At 37.2% G+C, this 23,750-nt stretch overlaps 1 protein-coding gene across 1 annotated transcript in view; it reads right to left on the reverse strand.

Moving 5' to 3' along the window:
* Nucleotides 1-5,574: 5,574 nt before the first annotated feature.
* The window catches only part of TBC1D19 (TBC1 domain family member 19), a 48,965-nt gene continuing 30,789 nt past the window's right edge, over nt 5,575-23,750 (reverse strand). The window contains exons 13-21 of the mRNA XM_066548525.1: nt 23,559-23,621; nt 15,982-16,066; nt 13,699-13,743; nt 12,480-12,512; nt 9,998-10,107; nt 8,692-8,783; nt 7,840-7,955; nt 6,941-7,011; nt 5,575-5,961 (exon numbers count right to left, since the gene is read on the reverse strand). Of these exons, the coding sequence (XP_066404622.1) occupies nt 5,887-5,961; nt 6,941-7,011; nt 7,840-7,955; nt 8,692-8,783; nt 9,998-10,107; nt 12,480-12,512; nt 13,699-13,743; nt 15,982-16,066; nt 23,559-23,621 (690 nt within the window). The 3' untranslated portion in view covers nt 5,575-5,886. The remainder of the gene's footprint in view (nt 5,962-6,940; nt 7,012-7,839; nt 7,956-8,691; nt 8,784-9,997; nt 10,108-12,479; nt 12,513-13,698; nt 13,744-15,981; nt 16,067-23,558; nt 23,622-23,750) is intronic.

Genomic DNA, 23,750 nt, shown 5'->3' on the forward strand with positions numbered 1-23,750 from the left:
AAAAAGACATTTTATCTTTTGTATGATTAACAAAACTTATCAAGCTTTTAAAATAAGAAAAAAATTGTTGAATAAAGATGCAATATAAAGTCAGTAGAAGAAAGTTTACTTTGTTAAAAATACAAGTAGCAAATGATTGCTTTTTGTAATGCAGAGGTCAGTTTACAGCATTTGAACACCTTTTCCCTTTCTTTCAAGGGTTGCTTTCCCCACAGTGGAAGTGCATTGGGTGAGGCAGAGGTGGCAGATGGGCTCTCCTGCCTCTGTGTTAATGGAAATGAGGGGCATTAATGCTCCTAACACCCCTTTCCCATGTCTAGCTGAAATGCTTTCAGAAACTGAGTCCAGTTAGAATATATCACAAACTAAAATGAGACATCTAATTGTGTCTTAAGGTCAGAAATGATGGAGAGAACTTCACCAGTAATGTGAGTGCTGGAACTTCCTTCATAAGCTGTAACTATGCCAGTTTTCCATAGTTAGAACTTGATGTTAACATTAACAATCTACAATTGGGCTTCAAAGAAATGCTTGTTTTTGTAACCCAGATGCACTTGGAAAAAAGGGAGAAAAGGGGAAATGTTGTGACACTAGACTTATTATCAAAAAAATTAGATAAGAAATAGTACTGAACACATAGAAAATTAAATATTATTACTTTTTATATTTTCTGCTGATCTACTATTTATAATTAGACTTATTAGGGTATAACTATCCTAAATAGGCTTTTCAGAAAAAAAAAAACCAAACCCATAGAATGTAACACTCAGAGATGCTTCTTGAATAAAATGAACAATCAGATACCCACTAAAACATATTATGTGAATAAAACATAATATTTTGCCATTGACTATCAGATACCAACTTGTCTCTTAGCAACATGATACAGACTTTTTTTGTTTAAAGCAAAGCACAGAAATTGGTCACATGTTTTGTCTTGCACAAATTGTGTCTTTAACTCTTTTGTTAAATATTCCATTTATTTTGGTCATAATTCCAAAAGAAACAATTTGTTCAAACTGTTCAGCCAAACACAATGTCATTTGGCAAAGCACTGTGGTCCTCCATAAAGCCAATTCTCTAGAGATAATTGTTTGCACACATCAGTAGTCCAACATCTACAACCTGCTGATTTTGAAATCAGGGCACACAGAGGGCCCTCTGGCACTTTCTTCAGAGAGCCTCAAGTTCACTTCCTGTAACCACCAATGTCTGACAAGACACAGAATCAGGTGAACCTCCCTGGGCTTAAACAAAGACTCAAAAAAATTGCCAAAAAAGCAATATTTCTCCCTTTGTATTAATGTTAAGGCTGATCCCTGGTTAGTATTTAGCATAGTCAGATGGCAGTACCACTGTTTATGTATTGCAGTCTTACAAAGCACGGTGATTAACCCAAGACAAACATCTTGTCCTAACCACACTCATTCTCTTCCCCTTAATAAGTGGAGACTTGTGCTGCACTGTGTCCTTCACAGAAAAGACAAGTATCCTGAGATGCTTCTCCAAAGCATAATTGGCCAGTAATGCCGTAATTTGGTAGGTATACTATTAATTGCCTAATTTAAAAAATACTAAGCTGAGACATTTTCACACTGTTTTAAAGCAGAGCACAACTGTCAAACTGCTGGATTAAAATTATCTTCTCTGCATTAACAATTTCGTTAAGGTACTGAAAAAGCCGAATACAAAGTGTACAGGAAAAAAAAAATCTTTCCATGATTTCAAATAGCAGCACATAATCCCTCGGTTCTAGAGATTTTGGTTTATTCTGTGGTTATTTGCTGCAATAAGTGGTTCAGATCACAGATGTGCAGCCCCTCACTACACCTGTGACTTTGTGCTAAAAGCCTGAAACCTTCAGAAGGGTATCTTCTGCCTTCTGTACTGATTCCTAAAGCTGTGAATAAAGTGCTGGAGTTGTCCTTCAGCACTTCTGAAAGCCCCCACAAGAACGATATCCACCATCATTCCTATGGCTGCTGTTGGGGGAATTATTCCCAGGGGCTGTTTCTCCTGCAGTGCTGCCCAGTCCAACAGGAAGGCTGGCTAATGCCCCCGTGCCCTCACCTCACCCTGGCTCTGCTGCACTCCCTGCCCAGCAGCTGAGCTTCCTGGGGCTGCAGGAAACCTGCAGGAGCTGGCTGGGCAGCACAAATACTGCTGCAGCTCATTGCCCTTTCTGTGTGGGCTGTGGGGATGGAAGCTGCTGGTCCAGCCCATGCAAGCTGCCAGGCAGGGACAGAAACAGCCTGGAGGGAAAGAGGAAAAGGAAGCGCCCAGCAGCTCCCACTGCCCCAGCTGCATCCGTCCCCTCCCTCCCTCATTTCCTCACATAAAATACTGGACAGAATATTTTACTGATTTGTTTAAATATGTTGAAAGGCTCTTCCCCTTCCTCACTAAAGATACAGCCCTTCAGTTTTGCAATTTCAGTATCTTTTATAAAATGCTTATTTTATTGTTAATTAACAGCTCACTGTATTGCTATGCCCAAACTGATCTTTATACAGCAATTCTGTTTCAAGGAATTTCTTCCATCTTGTTGGAAGCATTTTATAAAATTCATTAGAAGATAGTAAAACAGGTGCAAGCTTCAGCTTTTTTTTTTTTTTTTTGCTGTTTTCTAGCAACAAGTAGAAATGTGTCTTAAACTGGAGACTCCTTGCAGCCTTTTCCCTTCACTGGGACATCTAACTGTTTCACAGTCTTTATAGTCTCATCATTTCTCATAATAAAATTTGTTACTATTACCAAAAAAATCCACTAAAAATTATAAACCATTCTAGTTATTCAGTTGTTCCATGACCCAGCCATCAAGATTTGAGCTTCAACATATTTTGGAAGTACTGAAGGATGATAACTTGGGTACATTTTTAGACAAGCCTATTTACTTTTGCATTTTTTACAACAGTCTATTTGACATTACAAGAAACCCTTGACAGACCATAGCCAGAATCCTAAGGTAAGCAGCAAAATATTTGATCATTATCTATAAATATGAAGACAACTGGTTCTTGTACTGAAATGTCTGTTTATATTGATTTCAGATAGGGAGAAACGGACCAAAACAATTTGACTAAATCGAGCCATTGGACATTAAGCTGAGCCTGTTTAAAACAATGTAATTATCAAGTTAGATATGATTCGACAATCACATCTGGCCATTACTTAAAACAGCAAAAAAATGAAAAAAGAGTTTTAGAAATTTGGAAGTCAAATGACAGACTTCAGATGTCAAGATGTTTGAACTGATCTCGACAGTTAAAGAATTAAAACTACAATAATTTATACTACCTGTGTATACAACAGAAGTGTCTAGCAGCCAGACAGAAACCAGTCATTTTAATGTTAAATTAAATTAGTATTATTTAAGCAAAGGAGATTAAAAATACAAGTATCAGCCAGAATCTGAAAGAGAGTATTTTGCTGGAACTAAATGAGTAACTGAGGGGAACATGGAAACAACACCACTTCAGTAAAAACATTTTAAAATAGATTTTAAAATATATATAAAAATCTAACAGTATAGTTGAAGCTTAAGGTGAGGATCTAGCTCAGTTTTTAATCTCATCCTAATCTCATTTTAAGGCACTTAAGGTCAGTATTCCTGCATTCAAGAAGGTGTGTGGGCACCCTCAGGAACTGCAGGGCACAAGGTTCCTCTCCAGGCATCAGGAGAGACTGGTGCAGGTCAGGCACAGTTTAAGCGCCCCAGTGGGGAAGATGGAGGGGATACAAGGGAGATGGGAGATAAAAAGAGACCATATTCTGTTAGTCACAGAACTGCTTGTTCAAACAAGAATCCAACAGTCTCTATCTCTGCCTACTTATAGCATTTCCAAATTTATTGAAAATGAAAAAGAAGAGAAGATGCTGCTCAAAAATCCTAATCTGGAAAAAGCTAAGGCACTGTTCAGATTCTGCACTGTGTATGAGCACAAAGCAAAGGGAATTAGAGGGTCAGCAGGCCTGTAGGGAATCTCCCTTGCTATTTAGTAAATACTTTTAATTCTTTATAACGTCACGGTAACCTTGAAATGACCTTATTGAGCCACAGTCCTTGTGACTGCTTTGTAACATTATAATTTCTAAACTTCTACCCAATTTACAGATTTTAGAAACTGCAAAATGCTGCATTTTTAGATGTAGATCTGAAGATGAAATAAGATCTTGTGGTTTATACCCAAACTGAGTATCCAGAAATGCAAACAGAAATTCAAGAGGGGAGAGACTGCTCACCTCCTTTAGGAATCTACTCTGTATCTTTAACAAATCACTTAATCTTTCTATGCCTTCATTTCCCATATATAAAACAGGGTAATGCTTGCTGTAAAGGATAAAAGCTATCACCTCTTTTTAAAAACCAAGTGTCACAGAAAACCCTCTAGTTAAACAGTTAAAACAACTTCCTGCAAATATTAAGGAAAACATCAATTTTCTGTTATCCACAGCAAAATTTCCCCAAATATTCTCATACATTATATCTGCTAAGCAGTTTGATTCTTTATATAGGAAGTGATTCCACCAAGTCCACAACTTAATTATAAAGCCTTATAAATTTACTAGTTCAGTAAGTTTCTACTACTTTATCATGACAGAGACAAGAAAATTCACAAAGAGCTCATACCTCTACCTGAGACTACAGCTTAGATCACCTGTCAAATTTTGAGCAAGGTATGAAGGATTCGTGTTTCACTGACTTACATTCAGTATGGCAGATAATGAAACTAGATGTACATAAGCATGTACACGTTCATAAACCAGACAAAAAAAAAGTCCTATTGCAAATGCAGTAACTATATAATCCATTATCATGTTTTGGCTTAGAGCCTTTTTCAGGTGTTGAGATACACTCAACCAAATCAGATTATTGATTCCAACTTTGGTATTAAATAAATCAAACAAATTTTGGGAGGAAGACCTCACAAAAAAGGTATGAGAGGTAACAGATGATGCCAGCCTGACTGCAGTGACAATCCATCTCACATCAGTATGGGCAGGACTCTTGCACTGAAGCCTGAGCTGTTGAATCACAGAGGCTGGAAAACTGTCAAAGGCGTAGCACTGCCCTCCCAGAGAGGGTGTGGGGCACAGCAAAAGGACTCTTGGCATCGTTCTCAGGGCAATATTTTGTCTCATGCAAAGACTGGCTCCAACAAGTTCTGAAGGAAGCTGTGCTCAGGCCTTCTCTGCAAGGGAACACATTTTGTGCCTTTGATCTGGGGAGGAGTTCAGCAGATGCCTGAGATAGCTCTATACCTAACCAAAGATGAATGAGGAATCTGTGACTACATCTCTGTGTATGAAAAGAATAAACAGGAGCAGTTAACATGAGAAAGAACACAGAGAAAATTTCTGTGAAAAGAATAAATAGGATAGGGATAGCAAAACTGATGTATGATCCCATCTTTTCCTCAGAAAACAAGAAAAAATAATCTTGCAAGTAGAAGTGTCTTTATTTTCTCACCTGACAGTATTGGAGATGATACCCTCTAAGCTGTGAGCCTGAAAAAGTAATTCCATATTAAAAGAATAAGAGCTTTTACAACTCTGACAATAACATCACGAAACTCAGATCACTAATTACATTTACTTTATTCAATTTAGTAGTACATGCATTTTAGACAGTGATTCATATTATTTACTTGCACAAATAGTCATTCTCAATGTACAATAACCATTGCTTTTACAGTGGAATTCATTAGCATGCACTTCACACAATCATGTGCAAAGTTATTTTTTCCAGTTAGAAAATATTAAGGTAATTATTTCTAAATTGATTTTATACATGGAGTTTCATTTTGGTTTTATGCACACATTGCATAGTTGATGCTTAGCTTCTTCAGAAAGACTGGGATGTGGTACCACTATTGTTGAAACAGATCAAGTGACAGTAGCAAACAAGAAGATTTGAAGAAGAGGCATAACTTTCAGGGTTGAAAGGTCTGCAAGTACAGCCTAGGATGAAAATCAAAAAGGCTTGTTAAATTTGACATTTGAATTAAATTTCCTTAAAGCAAGTTAAGAAGTCAGGAAAATATTCAAATACTGACTACAATACTGCCAATAATCAGATGTGGACATGGCTAGAAACAAATTATACTGGTTTATGTTAGTACCGTATGGCATAATTTTTCATTCTAACATTTAAAAGAAAAAACAGGTTTACCCAATGTATAGTACCCAAGTAATTTTATTTTAGCCTTTAGCCTTACTTCAAATATACATTGCATCATGGGTGAATAAGGAGTCTAACATTTCAACTTGTTTCTAAAAATAATTGGGAATTAAGAATCCTTATCCTGTGGCTTGGCTAGTACTTGTGAACTAAGTCCAATGTAATGCCTCAAATAATCAATGTCTTCTCATGAAAGTATGTTTTAAAAAAAGCCAAAGAAAGTGATCACAAACTCTCAAAATCTGGAAAAAATATCCATCACTGTATTTTTGAAAAAAAAAAGAAAAAAATTACCATATATAGTAATAATCTTCATGTTAATAACTTCATTTTCTTCATTTCCTATGGCAGTACACACAGTGAAATTTCAGATTCACACTGACAAAGTAATCTTGTAAAATTTTTGTAATTTGTAGAACAGAAGCAACTAAAATGTACTGAGGAAAAGGGTACAAACCTCTGCAATATTTCAAAAACAATATATCCCACTAACACAGATTATATATTAAAAAAAAAATTAACTGTAAAAAATAATTTTGTAACACTGCATTTTTATAGCAAATATGCTTTATTTCCTTTTACTCCAGAAAAGCAGCATTATGTACTGCATGCTCACAATTTCCTTATTTTTTATCTAAGGTAAGAATTTAGGCAGAAAGATTTGCACTATGCATCATGTGCCATGTGAAGCTTAGGTTACTCCTACTGGCAAAGCATCAGAAACTATTTCAATCTCCTCTAAGTGAAACTTATCCTTACTTCAGCTGCAGCCAGTGATGTCACCTCCATCAGGTTGACTGCTCGGAAAGCAAACACAGCAGCTGCCAGGACTGAAAGAAAATGTCCAATATTTAGGTTTCTGATCTGATAAGTAGTGGTTAGAACTAATCTTGATATAAAATACCAGTTTTCACTTAGTTTAATTATTTTGATTCTGAAGAATAATATACAACAGGTGGCGATATTTAAGTTTCTTCGACCACTCTTTTAAACAGACAGGAAAAACACAACATTCTTTCAGGAAAGTCTGAGTGAAAATGCCTGAGTTTAAGATGAATAGCTTTTAATTAAAAGGGACAAGCTGTCTTACATGTACAAATGAAACCAAAACATTTTCTCTTCTCACCTACTTTGTATTTAAGAAGTGACTCAACTGAAGATACATATTTTCTTTAAAACATCTATCTCAAACCTTCCTAAACATGAGGGCATTATTTAGCTAAAAAATTTTAAAGTGTCTTAAAAGATGCCACTTCGAAGGAAGAAATCCAGCAAAATCAGGGGGATTCTCAATTGCTTTAAGTACTGATGAGGTAGTTGCCATAAATAACATGAATCTTGTACTTTGTGAAAGGTGATCAATTAATTTACCACTACCACTGAAGCTGGGAGAACATCCTGTGTTCTGTTCAGAGGGCACTTAGCATTTTTTGAGTATTGCCATTAAAAAAATTACCTGAAATATTTTTTATTAAAGATGCAGTACTCATTCAATTCCATTTTTCTAGATGATATATGCTTTGACATGTACGTAACCTGCTGTCTGCAGGTTGTCAAAGAGCAACTATTTTCTTCTCATCAGAAATACATTGAAGCTAATGAGTATTTGCCTTACATTCACACAGACTTCACATGTTTTGTAAAAATAATTCTATTACCAGCAAGAATTTCTAGAGAATTGTATCCCAGGATTCTGTCCCACAGAAGCAAGAGCTGGTCTGTAGCTAAATAACCAGAAAATGCTCGTACCATCCATTTAAATGAAATTCGTAGCCTGCAAACAAGTGACAAACAATGGTTATTATGTTTCTGCCTCCCATAATGACCAGATTGTCTATAAATTGAAAGTATTTTATTATCTTTTTGCATTTCTCTTCTCTTCCAGGAAGAATAAGCATTTTCTCTTGTTGCAGTAATAATCAATATTTTAATTTGCAACAGTCATCATAAAATTATTTAGCATCTCATTTGATAAAGTACTAATATCATTCTCATAATCATTCTGATCAAACAATCACATTAGAGTGATCTTCAGCTATTACCACCCTTGATGTTTCATCCTTTGTGCTATTATGCTATTAAGATGGATACCAATTAAGACAAAATGGCTTTCAGGTTCTGTTGTGCCTGGTGCCATGAATTCATTATTGAATGACTCTTGCTCTCTTGCCTCTTCCAGTACCTTCTGCTGCAACTAACACATCTCTGTGTCTTCTGTCCCCTTGGAAATACATCACTTAGTTCCAGCAGATACATGAATTACTGAAATTTAGCTGAATAATGCAGCATAGAGCATTTCTCACAGAGCAATTCTCTCTCTTTCACAGAGCATACAGAAGAAATGCACAAAGCACAGATATGCAGGTTAGACAAAGCACTCCATCTGACTCTTAAGGAAAAAAGGAGCACTGATGGCTATACTTTTGTGTCATTTCCTATAGATCTTCAATTAAAACACTACAGAACAGCATTTTCAGAATATTTGTAACAAGTCAGAAAGAAGTACTTACGGCTGAGCTCCAATTTCTCGGAGGTGATAGAAGAGCTGGGGCAGATGGGTTTGTAGAAGAGTCTCAAAAAGCAAACACAATGATACAATGCCCTAAAGAAACAAGATCATATCATGAATACTAACACTCATCCTGTCAAATATGGGAAAACAGTAGCAGCATGTAAGTGTGCATGAATTTTTAATTCAAGCAAAAAAACACTATTAATGATACGGTATTCAACTCAGGTGAGAAAGGCACAAGCAATTCTAATACCTTCAGTCACTAAAGCCTTGCTCCTGAAATTCCAGGTATGTATTAGCAACATAGTATCTTCTGATAATCCTTTGCAAGTCTGAGTTACTGATGGTATTTGTATGTCAGGGTTGAAGTACTTAATGGGTTATTATAATGTAACCTACTTGAAATATTTCCACTTTGGTGAAACAGACCTCAGTTGCACTAAAAAATAAAGGATGTGAGAAAAAGTATCTCTCTAATAAGTAAAACCAAACAGCAATAGGGATAACTACAAAAATAGTTAAACAGAAACACATTTTTAAAATTGTTTCAAAAATTACCATGGAAATGAAGAGATTCTTGTTTGACCCCTTTCTCTGCTAGTAAAGATGGAAAGCACAATACATAGCCTTGAAATGGTATACCAAGGATAGGATTTTCTTTTAACCAGGAAATATTTTCAAAAAGCAATGTAAATCTTCAGCACTTTTTGAAGGAAAAAAGAAATATCTACTCTGTTTTATTCTTGACAAATAGAAGACAAGCCAATTTTTACAACTCTTGTACATTCAAGACAGCTGATCCTGGTCAAAAACAGACAAATTATTTAAACTCATCTCATAGTACTAAAAAGCACATGCTGTCATACCAAGATTCTTCAGTTAAAGAAACAGACACTAAATTGGTATAACAGAAACAATATCTCCATACATATATTTTAGTCCCTTTACCCCAGACAATATTTCGGAGTCCATTTACATATCTTTAATGAAGGTGAATTTGTGTGACTCTTTGAACTGAGAAATCTATTGGATTAAAAAACTTGACTCTTATAAAAGACCCCATACCATCATAAAATGAGAACTTACTATTTTAATAAGGTACATGATAGCAAAGACTAACACTGACATAGAAAACAACAATATCCAGACTGGAATTACCTAATAATTTTTCCAAGCTTGCCTGAAATATTTTAGCATATTTAAAAGGATACATTTCAATCACATAGAAAACCATGCTACTATATATTATTGCTCTGTAGCAAACAAGATATCAAGTGAGTGGATTTAATTCCTAATGAACTTACAGAGGGATGAGAAGAGATGGAATGGAGTCTGAAGAAAAAACGCACATACATCTCACGGAATATCTGATACAATTTGGAAGGTTCATGGTACAGAAAACAAAGTGGAGCAACTGAAAGGATAAAAGAATTATAATTGACTCAACACTGTAAACTGCTAAAAGAGTTCAATGATTAAGCACATGAAGTATGAGGAAAAGCCAGGTAATTTATAGTACCACAATTTACAAAAACAGTATTAAACCAGTCATTTAGAAAGAAGTATTTCATCACAGTCTGTCATTTAATATAAAAAGTCAAAAAAGGGAGTATGATACATTCTACATATTATTCCTACATATTTCAAGAAGCTAAACCAATAGAACCTGCTTACTACTGTGCTGACCTCTGAACCATAAGAAATATGCTGTAAGGAGAGCACCCCTAAGGTGTAGGGCAATGTGAACAGTGCAAGTTTTTGATTAAACTGTCTCTAACTTTCAGTGTGCCATGGGGCCAGTGACCAGCTCCAAACTGATGCCCAGTTTGTAAGACTGCTTGAAGACAGATATTGTGAAAATGAAAACATTAAAAGAACAGCTTTTGCTTGCCACAATAACATCACTAAGTATGACAAACTCATAGAGACATGTTTATTTCTTACAAGATGTGTAAACCATGGACATTTGGTAGTTTACTGTTTAGAAGTCTTCTAGCAGACCTGATTCAAAATAATAATTGATTACATTTGTAAAACAGCAGCTCTGAAACTTTGCTTGTTTCATAAAAGTCTAGCATATAGATAAATCTGTTACATGTATGTGGTACTCAAACATAACCATCATTCCTTGAGACTGACAGTCCATACACTCAATGCATTTTCACAGACAGCTGTCATACTTTTTTGTGAACAGCCTTTTGATCTGTCCAGTCATCATGCTGACTGTTTCACTTTACAGGCTTAATCATTTTAGCTGACAGTTTACATTTTAACACACTCATAGTTTCTATCTCTACATTCACCTTCCCTTCCATTTTATTTACAATAAGCTAGGGATATGGATATATTTATCTGCATATGAATGTACACATACACACAGAGATATATGTACATTTCTTAATATACGTACAGATATATGCACGTGTGAATTTATTTTCTTATCTAAGCATTAGAGAATGTGGCTTAATAACAAAAATGGTGTCTGAGAGGTGGGGTGCTAAGGTAGGGTGAGATGTTCACAGAAACATGTATTTCCATAGGGGGCAGAAAAGCAAAGGGTGTTACCCCATGCTCGTGTTTTTAATGCTTGAAGATGGAGGTGGAAAACTTGTCAGTGTGCACATAAAGCCCTGGAGGGTAACAGAACAGCCTCTGACAGCTGGCACCCTGACAGTGAATGCATGCAAACAGGAAAAAGGGTATAGGATTTTCCTAAGGACCCAGACACTTCCTCACATAGCAGCACAGCATGGAATACAGCAGATGCTCTGCTTGGTCCCAGCCACTGTAGCCACAGTCTTGAGCTGCATTACCATCTTTCTGCTGCCTTGCTTTTCACCCTTCCTCCTTCTCAGAGCCAGCATATTCTGAGCCTGTGTAAAGAGCGAGGACAGGAGGGAGGGAGGAAAACTCACACCTCCGTTTGGGAGACTCTGTTCTCAAGGGCAGAGTCAAATCCAAACATTTTGAAAAGCAGTTCACACAGAACAAGTGAACATCTCTAAGTGAGTCCCTAAAGAAGAGTTTGTATCTTAAGTGCTCATTACTCCAAAGACTCTGGATTCCCTACTCAGGTTCAAATTTACATTTCATATTTCAATTCCATTATTTTAATGATTGTGTGTGATCACTAAACTTCATTATTAGCAAAACATAGCATTTTAAGTATAATCTTAAAATCTGCTTGCTCTGTGATGCTACGAACATCTTTGATAAACCAAAAGAAAAAATTGAAAAGCCGAAACATCTAATCTCATGTTTGCAATACCTGCAATATGTCTGTAACCCCAGGAGATTTTTCTGCTTTTTTTTTTCTAAAAATCTTGTTGATATTTGTGCTTTTCTCTATGCAGTAAATTAGCATGTATTTTATTACGTAATGCTCTTTTAACACCTCTTGTAGGTAAATGTAGAGAGCAACAGGCCTTTCACATTATTTATGTTTTCAAGAACTTTCTTCATGCGTAACTTGGTTTATCCAGAAGTGAAACACAAGGAAAGAGCACTTTGTTGGTAAACTTTATCCCTCTATTCATATACATTAAGATGTATAGCTTAGCTCAGCTATTAGCTCTCAAAGAAGGAATTCCCACATGGCAGCAAGCTGTAATATGAGTAAATAAAACAGCCTCAAAATTAAAAAAAATATATTCAGCAATCTTCATACACAAAAAACCATAAAAGCACATACACAAGTTTAAAAGTTGCAGAAAAGTATATACAGCTTTAAACTTCAATATGAGGAAAAGCAATCCTGAGGTTTTAGCTTATGAGAATCACACTTACCATACATAGAAAATCCATGGAAAGGAATTACACCTGCAAAACAAAAATATTTCTTTTTTTGTTCTTTAATAATCCTCTTTATGCATGCAATAAATATTATTCCCCCTCACATTATCAAATTGTATTCTGCCTACATCAGGAATAAAGTATTTCCTTATTATTGCACCTGCACAGATCTCCATCTTGTACATACCTACGTACAGTATCACCTATGTCAGTACAACCAATGATATGCTTAAACACAAGCTACAGTTCCTAGACAGTCAAGTAAAGCTCAGTTTCCATGAAGTTGATACACAGAGGCTTTGCTGATATCAGAACCTAATTTCAGATAAATGACAACCCATAAATGTCATGCACTGACAAGAATGGAGTAGGAAAAAAAGGAGGCCAAGACCTCTAGTAATTCATGTAGTACTCAGATAGAACATTCACAGTACTTGGCAGTTGTAGCATGACAGCTTGCTCCTCTTTCCCAGCTGATCTTAGCTCCCATTCAGTAGATTTTATATAACACTGCTAAGAGGTGGCTGCTTTGGCAAAAGATCGTAAGAACAATGCTTCATGGCTCTGCAGGAATTGCAGAGGCAAACACAGAAAAAACGTGAAACAAAAGTAAGTACTGCAACGGACTACACTGACATACAGAAGACATAAAAGACAAGGCCAGAGACACAGATTTAAGATTGGTGACATAAGGCCTTGAAAGCAAGAGGAAAGAGCTTGAAATACAAATGGATGGGAAGGATTCAATAAGGGATTGAAGTGGTCAAGGTAAGAGCTGAAAAAAACAATTTTAATAACTGAAGTTATAACAATAGCAATGATATTAAAATTACATAGATCTGTTGTGTCAACACACATTTTGAAAGGAGAAGACTTTAGGGTGTGGTTTGTTAAGTACTGAAAAGCTGGGAGGTCAGCCAGTTTCAGCATTTATCATTCAAACCCTCTAAGTGCTGATACAAGACTGAATACAAGCTGCTGTATCACAAGTTGTTTTCCTTCTCCTTCCCACACACAAACTCCATTTGTGATCACTAACACCAGGCTGAATGGGGGTTTGGAGTAGCTTCCATCCAGCTTACTCCTTTAAATTAATGAATTTCATAGAGTAATAGCAAAATATAATTTGTAATAGAAAAAGAAAATACCATGTATTTGAGAAAAAAAAATCTTTCCAAACTACCACTAGAGGAGGCAATAGTATAATTCATACCATTTGGAGGATAGAAAACAGCATATTCTTCCATTCCAAGTTTTCCTGTGAACAATCAAACACAAAGAAAATGTCATTAAGCTGTAAAAAGGTATAAAGATTTGAACAATTTAAATTAAAAAGTAAATTTTAAGTTACAATTACAAAAATTGTAACTAATTACATTATTGACCATCTGTCATTGTCTAAAATGTGGCAAGCAATGCAATGGACAGGTACAATTTCGGATATAAAACTGAAATGCAGCACCAATAAAGAATGATGACAAACAACAAAAAAAAGTTAAATTTCAGCAATGCTGTTCCATTGAGATTCTATCTGGGTGTGTCTTAGGAGATCTAAAGGTGTTTGCTGCAGACCTGGAAGATAGTGAAGCTCTAGAAGGGAATAAGGGCAGACTGACCTAGGGACAGGAAAGGCCTTCAGATACAACCACAGATAAAAAAATATTCAAGGCACTGTTAGGTCTGCAACAGAGGAAGATGGATGTTCTGATGTAACAAACAAATATTTAAGTAATCCGCTGGATACAAAAGAATTAAGTGAAGAAAATCACTGATCATATAACTTTTTTATCTTCCTTGCAAAATGAACACATATTATTAAACCATATTTTAACTATAGAAATCAATAATCCAAAATACATTAATAAAATTTAACAATTTATTTAGAAATATAGAAGTGTGATTAAACATAATTGCAACTAATTAAAACTTGCAATTATTTTAGTTCTAAAATGAGAACATTCAACTAAAAATTTAATTAATTACATGAAAATTTATAGAAAATTCTGTGTACTCTATTTACTCTTCACAATAGACTTTAGCACATGGAACTTTTGTCAGGTTCAATGGAATCTGGACCTTGATATTTTCCTATAGTATAAACTGACTAAAATTAAATAAAAAATAACCTGCAAAATTCTTGCCTACGACCCCATGGAAACAAAATGCACTATTCTCCAATTGTACAAATGAGTTGTTTCATTAAACTAAAAATTATTTTCTTCTTTTCCTTTCAACAGTTTGCCTGTTGTGCAGCCAGGAATTATAATCTGGGAGGATGAGTATTTTTAGCATAAAGTACATCTCTTGGAAAATCAGCTAAAAATAGGACGTACAAGCCTTTAGGATTTGCACTGCACAGATTTAGGTATCAGCAACATCATTCCCCAGGATTTGTCTAGGAATATGCAGGATGTTCTCCTTTGCTGTGTTTCTGGGCTGCCATGGCTCTGTGTCTGAAGTGAAACCTGGGATCCCACTGCTGTTTTGCTCTCAGGTGAGCCTTTTGCTTATTTCAGGGAGTAGGTAAAGAAAACTCCGTAATTCAGTGGAAGGCAGTAAAAAAAAAAGGAATTAAAAAATTAGAAAATAAACATTACTTATAGCGACATAAGAGGCAGCAAGATGAAAACTCTCAGCAGAGGTCCTGCACAAAAAATTGTACTTAGGGATCATATTTGGCTACATACACCAGGCTAAAGGCACCAGGACCAGGGAAATCAACGGAATGTAGAAGATGAAGGTGCATGGGAAAAAAAGTGATTGGCTTACTGAATGACTCAAGAAGGAAGGCAAAATTAGGAACCTCTAGGTAAAATCAAGGCAGGTGATGTTCTAAGATGCATGGAAACATCCAGAAGAATGGCATGGGAAGCTGACAGAGAAGGCAAGTGGACTGAAATAAGAAATCTAAAGAGTGTTAAGAAAAATGAGACCTCAAGCCAAAGAACATCCAAAAATAAGCTAATACTCTGGATGATGTCATGCTTTTTTAAAAATCAGTGCAAAGTATGCTTGGTAAAGCTCTACTCTCCCACACTATTGAACAGAGCCCACAGTTCTTCAGCAACGTGTTCTGTTCCTGTCTACAAATATTTGCAAAACTCACTGCTTTGCAAAGACAACATTCTATAACAACTTCCAGTTGCTAAATTTATTGGAATTGCAGAGGACAATATTGTCTATTTAAATGTCTAGTTCTAATGAAGACAGGCATTGTCATGATTTTACCATATTGTCATATGGTGTTTCGTTTCTCCTGGTGAAACACTGCAGAACTATATACAGGAAAGTGGAGTAAAAGAACAACATTGCAATCTGTCATCAGCTTCTAAACTGTCATAATAGAATCTATGCAGAAGTCAGCTGGATACATTTTTATTAACATTCTTTAAAGGGTAGTCTACTAGGTGTAATGAACACAAAGCAAATTCATATACGTATTAGTGCATCAGCCAACAAAAATCTACATGATCTTTCTAAAAACAACTGTTTTTACCTTGTATGTATGATTTGGGTGGGGTGGCACTACTATAAGTAAAGTGCTCCAGTACAGATGTATCTCGGGAAAAACACAGCAACACCTGCAGAAAAGAAAGTCAGCTGATTAACCAGATCAAAGCAATGTCAAACAAATTTAATGTCTTAATTAGCACCTATTAGATGCTATTTAAGAGAGCCAATAAGGTTGAAAGCTCTTCACCACCTTAGTTTGTTTTCCTGCTCAAATTTCCAGGCTCACTTTGAACTTGCTATAATTTTACATTCACGTTCATTTGTTATCAGTTATATCCACGTTCTTCCACCCTCCTCCATCCCCCTCGGCAGGTGTTCGTCCCCTTGTGTCACAACATTAGTGACTGGATGTGTACCTGGCTGCTTTTACAGCTTTTAGACTGTTTTTCAGCTCAGTTACTATGACCTGGGGATGTCCTAGTAAGTGAATAAGCAAACTAATCATTTACACTCTTGAATTTGTGCAGCTCTGGAAGAACTTACATTTGCTTTCATTCCCAGGACCTTTACAAAATGTTTGCATGCAATTCAGCTCTTTCAAAAAACAGATTATAATGCTCACCTTGTATCTTAAAGATCAGAAATGCACATTGCATACTCTAAAGTATATTTGTGTTTTATTGTTTACATAAATGAAAAAAAACTGTATTCACAGCAACTGAGTATAAAATTAAGTAGTAAAAGCATTCATAGGAAAAAAACACAATAAAGAATCTCATCCTCTCTGGAGTTGTAAAAATGGTAGTAATTAGTATTGTACTTAAAAATCTTCATGCACTGAAAGGCTGCACTATGGAGAATGTACACGAGAGGGCAGACGTAAGGCAGACTTCAACTCACTGCTGACTTTTGCACACCTGAATCCCTCTCTGTTGGGGTTTAAGCCCAGCTGGAAACCAAGCATCACTGAGATGCTCGCTCAACTCCCTCCCTCTCCCTCTCCACCCTGCTGGAATGGGAAAGAGAATCAAAGTAAAACTTGTAGGCTGAGAAAAGAACAGTTTAGAAAGAGAATAATGGCAAATGATAATAATGATAATAAAAGACTAATGCCAGACCCTTCCCAAACCCAGATTGGCCACCCGATTATGGGTAACTCCCCCCAATTTCTACACAAGGCATGACATTCTGTGGTGTGGAATACCCTTTCATCAGTCCTGGCTATGCACCCTCCCAGTTTCTTTTGTGTACCTCCTCACTGGCAGAGCATGACACAAGGAAAAAGTCCTAATAAACACAACTTAGCAATACCCCAAAATATCAGTGTGTTATCAACACCATTCTCATTCCCAATCCAAAACACAGCACTGTAACAGCTACTGAGAAGAAATAACCCTAGCTGAACCCAGGACACTCTGCTCTTGAAGATTTTAAGAGTTTATTTTAACTGTAGTCAAGGTGTAAAAGGAGGAAATGTTTCACTACATAATTTATTGTGAATAAAAATGAATGGATTTTTCCTTCCACTAATTGGTGCAAATATCTTCCACATATCAACATTTCTCAAAAGGAAACAAGCAAAATGACACACCTGACTATTATTGCTTTAATTTTTTTTTAATGGAAAGCAGGTCATATTTTGAGAGTTTTTTCTTTTTTGAACCTCAAAACTATTTCTCAAATATAAACATCTTTTAAAAATGAATAATACTTTCTTTATCTCAAACAGTTTAAGCTAAATATTATTTTTCTGCGATACACAATCATGTTAATAGCTGCCAAAATATCACTGACAATAACAATGCACAGGCAAATGTAATTCTATGTGTATGTTAACTGAGGTGAACAAAAGAGAAACTAATCTGAACAGGACATAAACTATGTTTTCTCATAGGGGAAAGAATGTAACCTTTATTTGAGGGCCTCTTTTTTAGGAATACATTGTCCAGTACCAGTATCTGGAAGTCTTTAAATGAAGACTCTGCATCTTTATAAGTGATAGACTCTAGCTCAAATCTAAGTTATGACTATACCCAAAAAACTCTGGGCAAGGTTCTCTGCACATATTCATTCTGCAGGATATAAGACTAAACTATTCAAATTGAATTTCTGGCTTGAAATAAAGAATTTACAAATCTACCAATCCATGTGTTATTTTCCTCATTAACAAAATTATAGTACTAAAGAAAATAATGGCCCTTTTCAAGTACAGAAATATTAACCAAATTATTGGACATTTATAATCCAACTGAAAAGAAAACCACTGAATTAAAATCATTGAGGGAAAGAAAAAAAATCCCAAGTCAAAGCTTTTATTAAAAAGAAATTGCTTTACTAAAAGTACCTGTGTTTTATTTCAATAGTTATGAAGAAGTAATAAAAATAAGTAAACTTTGGGAAAAAGAAAGCAAAGATATTAAAGGAAATAAATTATGTCATTTCACAGTGTTTTTCCTGAAAACAGTTGTATGCTACTGAAGAGGTACCAATAATGCAACGAAATATCCTCATCATTACTTTAAGCCCAGATTTTCTCATTGATGGACATTTCATCTGTTCCACAACACACAAAGGACACACTCTGCTCAATGACTTGGAAAACTTAAGAGGCAGTAACTAGTCACGAAAAAAAGCCATAAACCCAGTGCAAACCCAGAATTAATGTATCTGGTCTAAACTAACATTTTCATTATCTATCTTACTTAGCCAATATTTAATTCCATTTATCATATTAAATCAATAAATAATATCCCATATCACAGTGACTCATACTACAAAATTTTTCCAGTGGCTATAGAACAAAATAATTTGGCAGTAAAGCATTTGCAAATTAGGTTGGAAGAGGAAATTATCAAGGAAAATGGATAACTTTTTTCTAGAACAGCGTCTGAGGAATACTACAAAATAGCAATCAAAACTAAAGCAACAAATAATTAGAAGTTTGAGGTATTTTCTGCTTCAAAGCCCTGCAGTAAAACTAGCCACATAATTTTTCAGAAATTTTTGGTGAGTCTTCTTCAAACTACTAAAGACAGTTTAGTCCTTTTAATGATTTTTCATTCTGCAGCTATTCTTTTAGTCAGTAGAGATATAAAGAAAGGAAAACATTCAACTGAGTTATATATTGAGAATGATGAACAAAATCTATTTCTGATGGTCTTAAAACAAAAGATTATATCATATACTAGTTCATACTTCTTCATAGTTTATAACCTGTCTACTGCAAGTAGACAGTTAAAGACTAATTAATGCCATGGTAGTCTACATAATGAATGAAAAAGAAATAGGAATCAGATTTTCACATCCCAAGATGAAGACACAGTATTACAATAATGAAGATCATCTTTGACCATTAAATCAAGAAAAATTCTTACATGTAAATATTTAGTGAACAAATATCAATGTTTGAGTTGACATTATTCAGACAATTTGCAAATTTCGCAAAACCACAGAATAAGTAGGTTGGAAAAGACCTTCAAGATCATCAAGTCCAATCCAGCCCTAACACCTCAACTAGACCCTGGCACCGAGTGCCACATCCAGTATTTTTTTAAACACATCCAGGGATGGTGACTCCACCATCTCCCCAGGCAGACCATTCCAATACTTTATCACTCTTGTTGGATTGGCGGGAGAAATGCGGCACTCAATATGAGTGATCAGCAAGTCTCGAACTATATTGAGAGTCACACATATTTATATTGGTGTTAATGAAGGCCATACATATTGCAAAGAAGAGCTCATTATTGGTTAGTTACTTATCGGCCAACTACGCCTACTTCTGTATTCTTACGGTTATTCTGTTGCTACTTCTACATTCCTGTGATTATTCTGCTGAAACTATCCTCATATTTTTGGCAAAAGATCCTCTCCTCTATCCTGTTGTTGCACCAAGGGCACAATGTCCTTGCCCATCATTGGACACTGACTGCTGACTCCTAGACTTGTCTCCTTCTAGCTTAACCAGCGGTATCATGTCTACGTGACCTTTCTCAGGTAGTCAACTGTCCACAAAGCTCTCCACAACTCTTTTCGTAAAAAACTTTTTCCTAATATCCAACCTAAACTTCCCTTGGCACAGCTTGAGACTGTGTCCTCTGGTTCTGTCAGTGCTGCCTGGAGAAAGAGACCAACTCCACCTGACTGCAAACACCTTTCAGGGAGTTGTAGCAAGTGATAAGGTCACCCCTGAGTCTCCTTTTCTCCAGGCTAAGCACCCCCAGCTCCCTCAGTCGTTCCTCACAGGGTTTGTGTTCCCAGCCCCGCTCCAGCCTCGTTTCCTCCTCTGGACAGACTCGAGTGTCCCAACGTCCTTCCCAAACTGAGGGGCCAGAACTGGACACAGCACTCGAGGTGTGGCCTCACCAGTGCCGAGTACAGGGGAAGGATGACCTCCCTGCTCCTGCTGGTCACACTGTTCCTGATCCAGGCCAGGATGCCCTTGGCCTTCTTGGCCACCAGGGCTCACTGCTGGCTCATGTCCAGCTGGCTGTCGAGCAGGACCCCCAGGTCCCTTTCTGCCTGGGCACTGTCCAGCCACACCATCCAGCCTAGAGCACTGCAGGGGGTTGTTGTGGCCAAAATGAAGGACTCGGCACTGGGACTTATTAAACTTCATCTTATTGGACTCTGCTCATCCATCCAACTGTTCCATGTCTCTCTGCAGAGCCCTCCTACCCTCCAACATTTCAACACACACTCCCAGTTATCTGCAGATTTTCTGATGAAAGACTCAATCCCCTCATCCATGTCATCAATAAAAATATTGAACAGAATTGGCTCCAGCACAGACCCCTGAGGGACACCACTGGTGACTTGCCCCAGCTGGATGCAGCACTGTTCACCACCACCCTCTGGGCCCAGCCATCCAGCCAGTTCCTAACCCAGCAAAGAGTGCTCCTGTCCAAGCCACGGGCTGCCAGCTTTTCCAGGAGTGTGTTGTGGGAGACAGTGCCAAAGGCCTTGCTGAAGTCCAGGTACACAACACCCACAGCCTTTCCTGCATCCACCACGTAGGTCACCAGGTCATAAAAGGAGACCAGGTTGGTCAAACACGACCTTCCCCTCGTAAACCTGTGCTGGCTTGGTCTGATACCCTGGCCATCCTCTAAGTGCTGTATGATGACACTCAATATAAACTGTTCCATAACCATACCTGGTACAGAGGTCAGGCTAACTGGCCTATAATTACCAGGATCCTCCTTCCCACCCTTTTTGTGAATGGGCGTCACATTAGCCAGCTTCCAGCCATTTGGACCCTCACCAATCTGCCAGGACTGTTGGTAAATGATGGAGAGTGGCTTTGCAAGCTTGTCTGCCATCTCCCTCATTACCCTGGGGTAGGTCCCATCTGGTCCCATAAATGTCCTCCACACACTCAAAAAACTTCCTGGACTGCCTCTTTTCTGCTGTATTAAGTTCCCAGCAAATGTCTGGTAGGTTAAAGTCACCTACAAGAACAAGGCCTGGTGATCCTGAAACATTCTCCTTAGAGTTGCTGCTTATGGAATAAGTTGTCCACCTCTTCTTCCTGGTTGGGTGAATGATAACAGACTCCCAGTAGGATGTCAGCCTTGTTGGCCTTCCCCTTAATTCTCACCCACAGGGACTCAACTTCATCGTCATTAGTTTCAATACCCATGGTGTCAAAAGCCTCCCTAATATAAAAGGTCACCTCTCCACCTCTTCTCCCTTTCCTGTCTCTTCTGAAGAGCTTGTAGCCATCCAGTGCAGTGCTCCAGTTATGTGACTCATCCCACCACATTTCCATGATGGTGACTACATCATAGCTTTGCGGCTGTACCATGGCCTCTAGATCTTCCTATTTGTTACCCAAGCTGTGTGCATTAGTGTACGTGCACCTCAGCTGGCCTACTGATTTCACCCCTAACTCAGGCTTACCACCCTTGGGCCTGCTTCCAGGGAGCCCAGCTGCATCCCCTTTTCCCTTCAAACCTAGCTGAAAGCACTCTCAATGAGTTCCACCAGTTCATGAGCTAAAATCCTTCTGCCCTTAACAGAGAGATGGAGCCCATCCAGTTCCAGCAGACCAGGTGCCAAAAAAGTTGCCTCATGATCAAAGAACCCAAAATTCTGCCGATGACTCCAACTCTTGAGCCACTTGTTGATAATGTGGGCTCTCCTATTCATTTCATCATTTTTCTCTGCCACCAAAGGGACTGAGCAGAACACTACCTGTGCTCCTGCCCCATGAACCACTTGACCTAGTGCCCTAAGGTCCCTTTTAATTGCCCTGACACTCCTGTTTTCCATCTCATCACTGCCAGCCTGGAGTATCAGCAGTGGGTAATAATCAGAGGGCCGAATCAGCCCAGGGAGTCTCTCAGTAATATCCTGTACCCAAGCCCCAGGGAGGCAACAGACCTCCCTGTGGGATGGGTGTGGTTGACATTTGGGGCCCTCTGCTCACTCAGAAGGGAGGCACCTACTACAACCACCCTGATTTTCTTTTGATGTTAGCAGTGGTGATCCATCTTACAGATGAAGCATAACTGGGAGGCTCACTGGGCAGGTCATTTTCTTCTATGTCATCTGGCCAACTCTCTTAATTCAGGGCCTCACACCTATTCTGAAGTAGGCACCTGGGTAGGTGATGGGGGTTGAGACGAAATTTTAATTCTGAAACAAATTCAGATACAGATCTTAATATTGTGCTATTTTTAAAAAATGAAAATGTCATAATTTCATGAGGTTATAGTTTTAACTATTAATGTTTAAATTCTGATTTATAAGCAGACATGCTTGAATAGTATGCTTAAACAGTGCTGCATGTTTTTATATCTATATGGATTAAGCAGCATTAAGTACAGTTTCTTGCCTAGCTAAATTACTAGCAGTTTTATGTATTCCCATCAAAGAAGAAATTATTAGAGCTAGTTTCACATAGCTCTAAACAAAAAAATTAATCAAGTCTAACATAACAGATATGACTAAAGAAATCAAAAGCACTGTGGAAATGTTAAGTTTGCTGCATAACAGTTACGTTGACACTGCAATCAACTACCCATTAAGAAATTCATAGACGTAATCTCCTTCTAATTATGGGCATCTGATAGGCACCAACAAACATAATTCTTTATAAATTAGCTGGATTCCTGATTCCTAGAAACAGTTTTGCAATGGGAGCAATCCTAGAAGTAACCATACCTGTCACTGCCTTATTTAGAATCAATGTCTTTAATTTTAAAATATGTCAATATGCTTATTGCAATAGGTCACTGTAAAGTAAAGGGGTATTTTAAATAGAACCCTGAATATACTTCTCATGACTTAGTTTTTCTGTACACAACAACTTTTAATTATTGGGGGTTATTTACTGCAAAGCTGGAGAGGGGAAAAATATGGCTGACTTTGTATTTTCCAGCTTAGTGCACTGGAAGGACATTGTGTATGGTCCTTAATAGCAGGAGTTGTAGAAGCTTGCCCTGCTTAATCTGTTTAAGTGTCCAAGATTGCTATGCAGAAGAGAAAGTATATGCAGTGAATAGATATATCTGTCCCACTGTACTCTGCCTTACAAAGGCAGTTCTCTCTCCAAGGATGATACAATCCCACAGAAATATACCTCCTAGGTTTTCTAACCAAAAAATAGTTACATACCTGATATAAATAATCCTCAAATACAAAATAGTAGTCATCGTTGCTTGCTGTCAGCTTTACATCCTGTAATAAAAAAATACAAGACTTTGAAGCCAAAAGATCTCTCTTCAGACTCCCATGGATGCTAAACTTAACATGGTGACAGAAGACACTGTTTCACTTTCATTCAAAGAACTATAGCTAAGCTTAGAC

This window comes from Molothrus aeneus, chromosome 4, assembly GCF_037042795.1.
Source record: "Molothrus aeneus isolate 106 chromosome 4, BPBGC_Maene_1.0, whole genome shotgun sequence".
NCBI classification, from domain to species: domain Eukaryota; kingdom Metazoa; phylum Chordata; class Aves; order Passeriformes; family Icteridae; genus Molothrus; species Molothrus aeneus.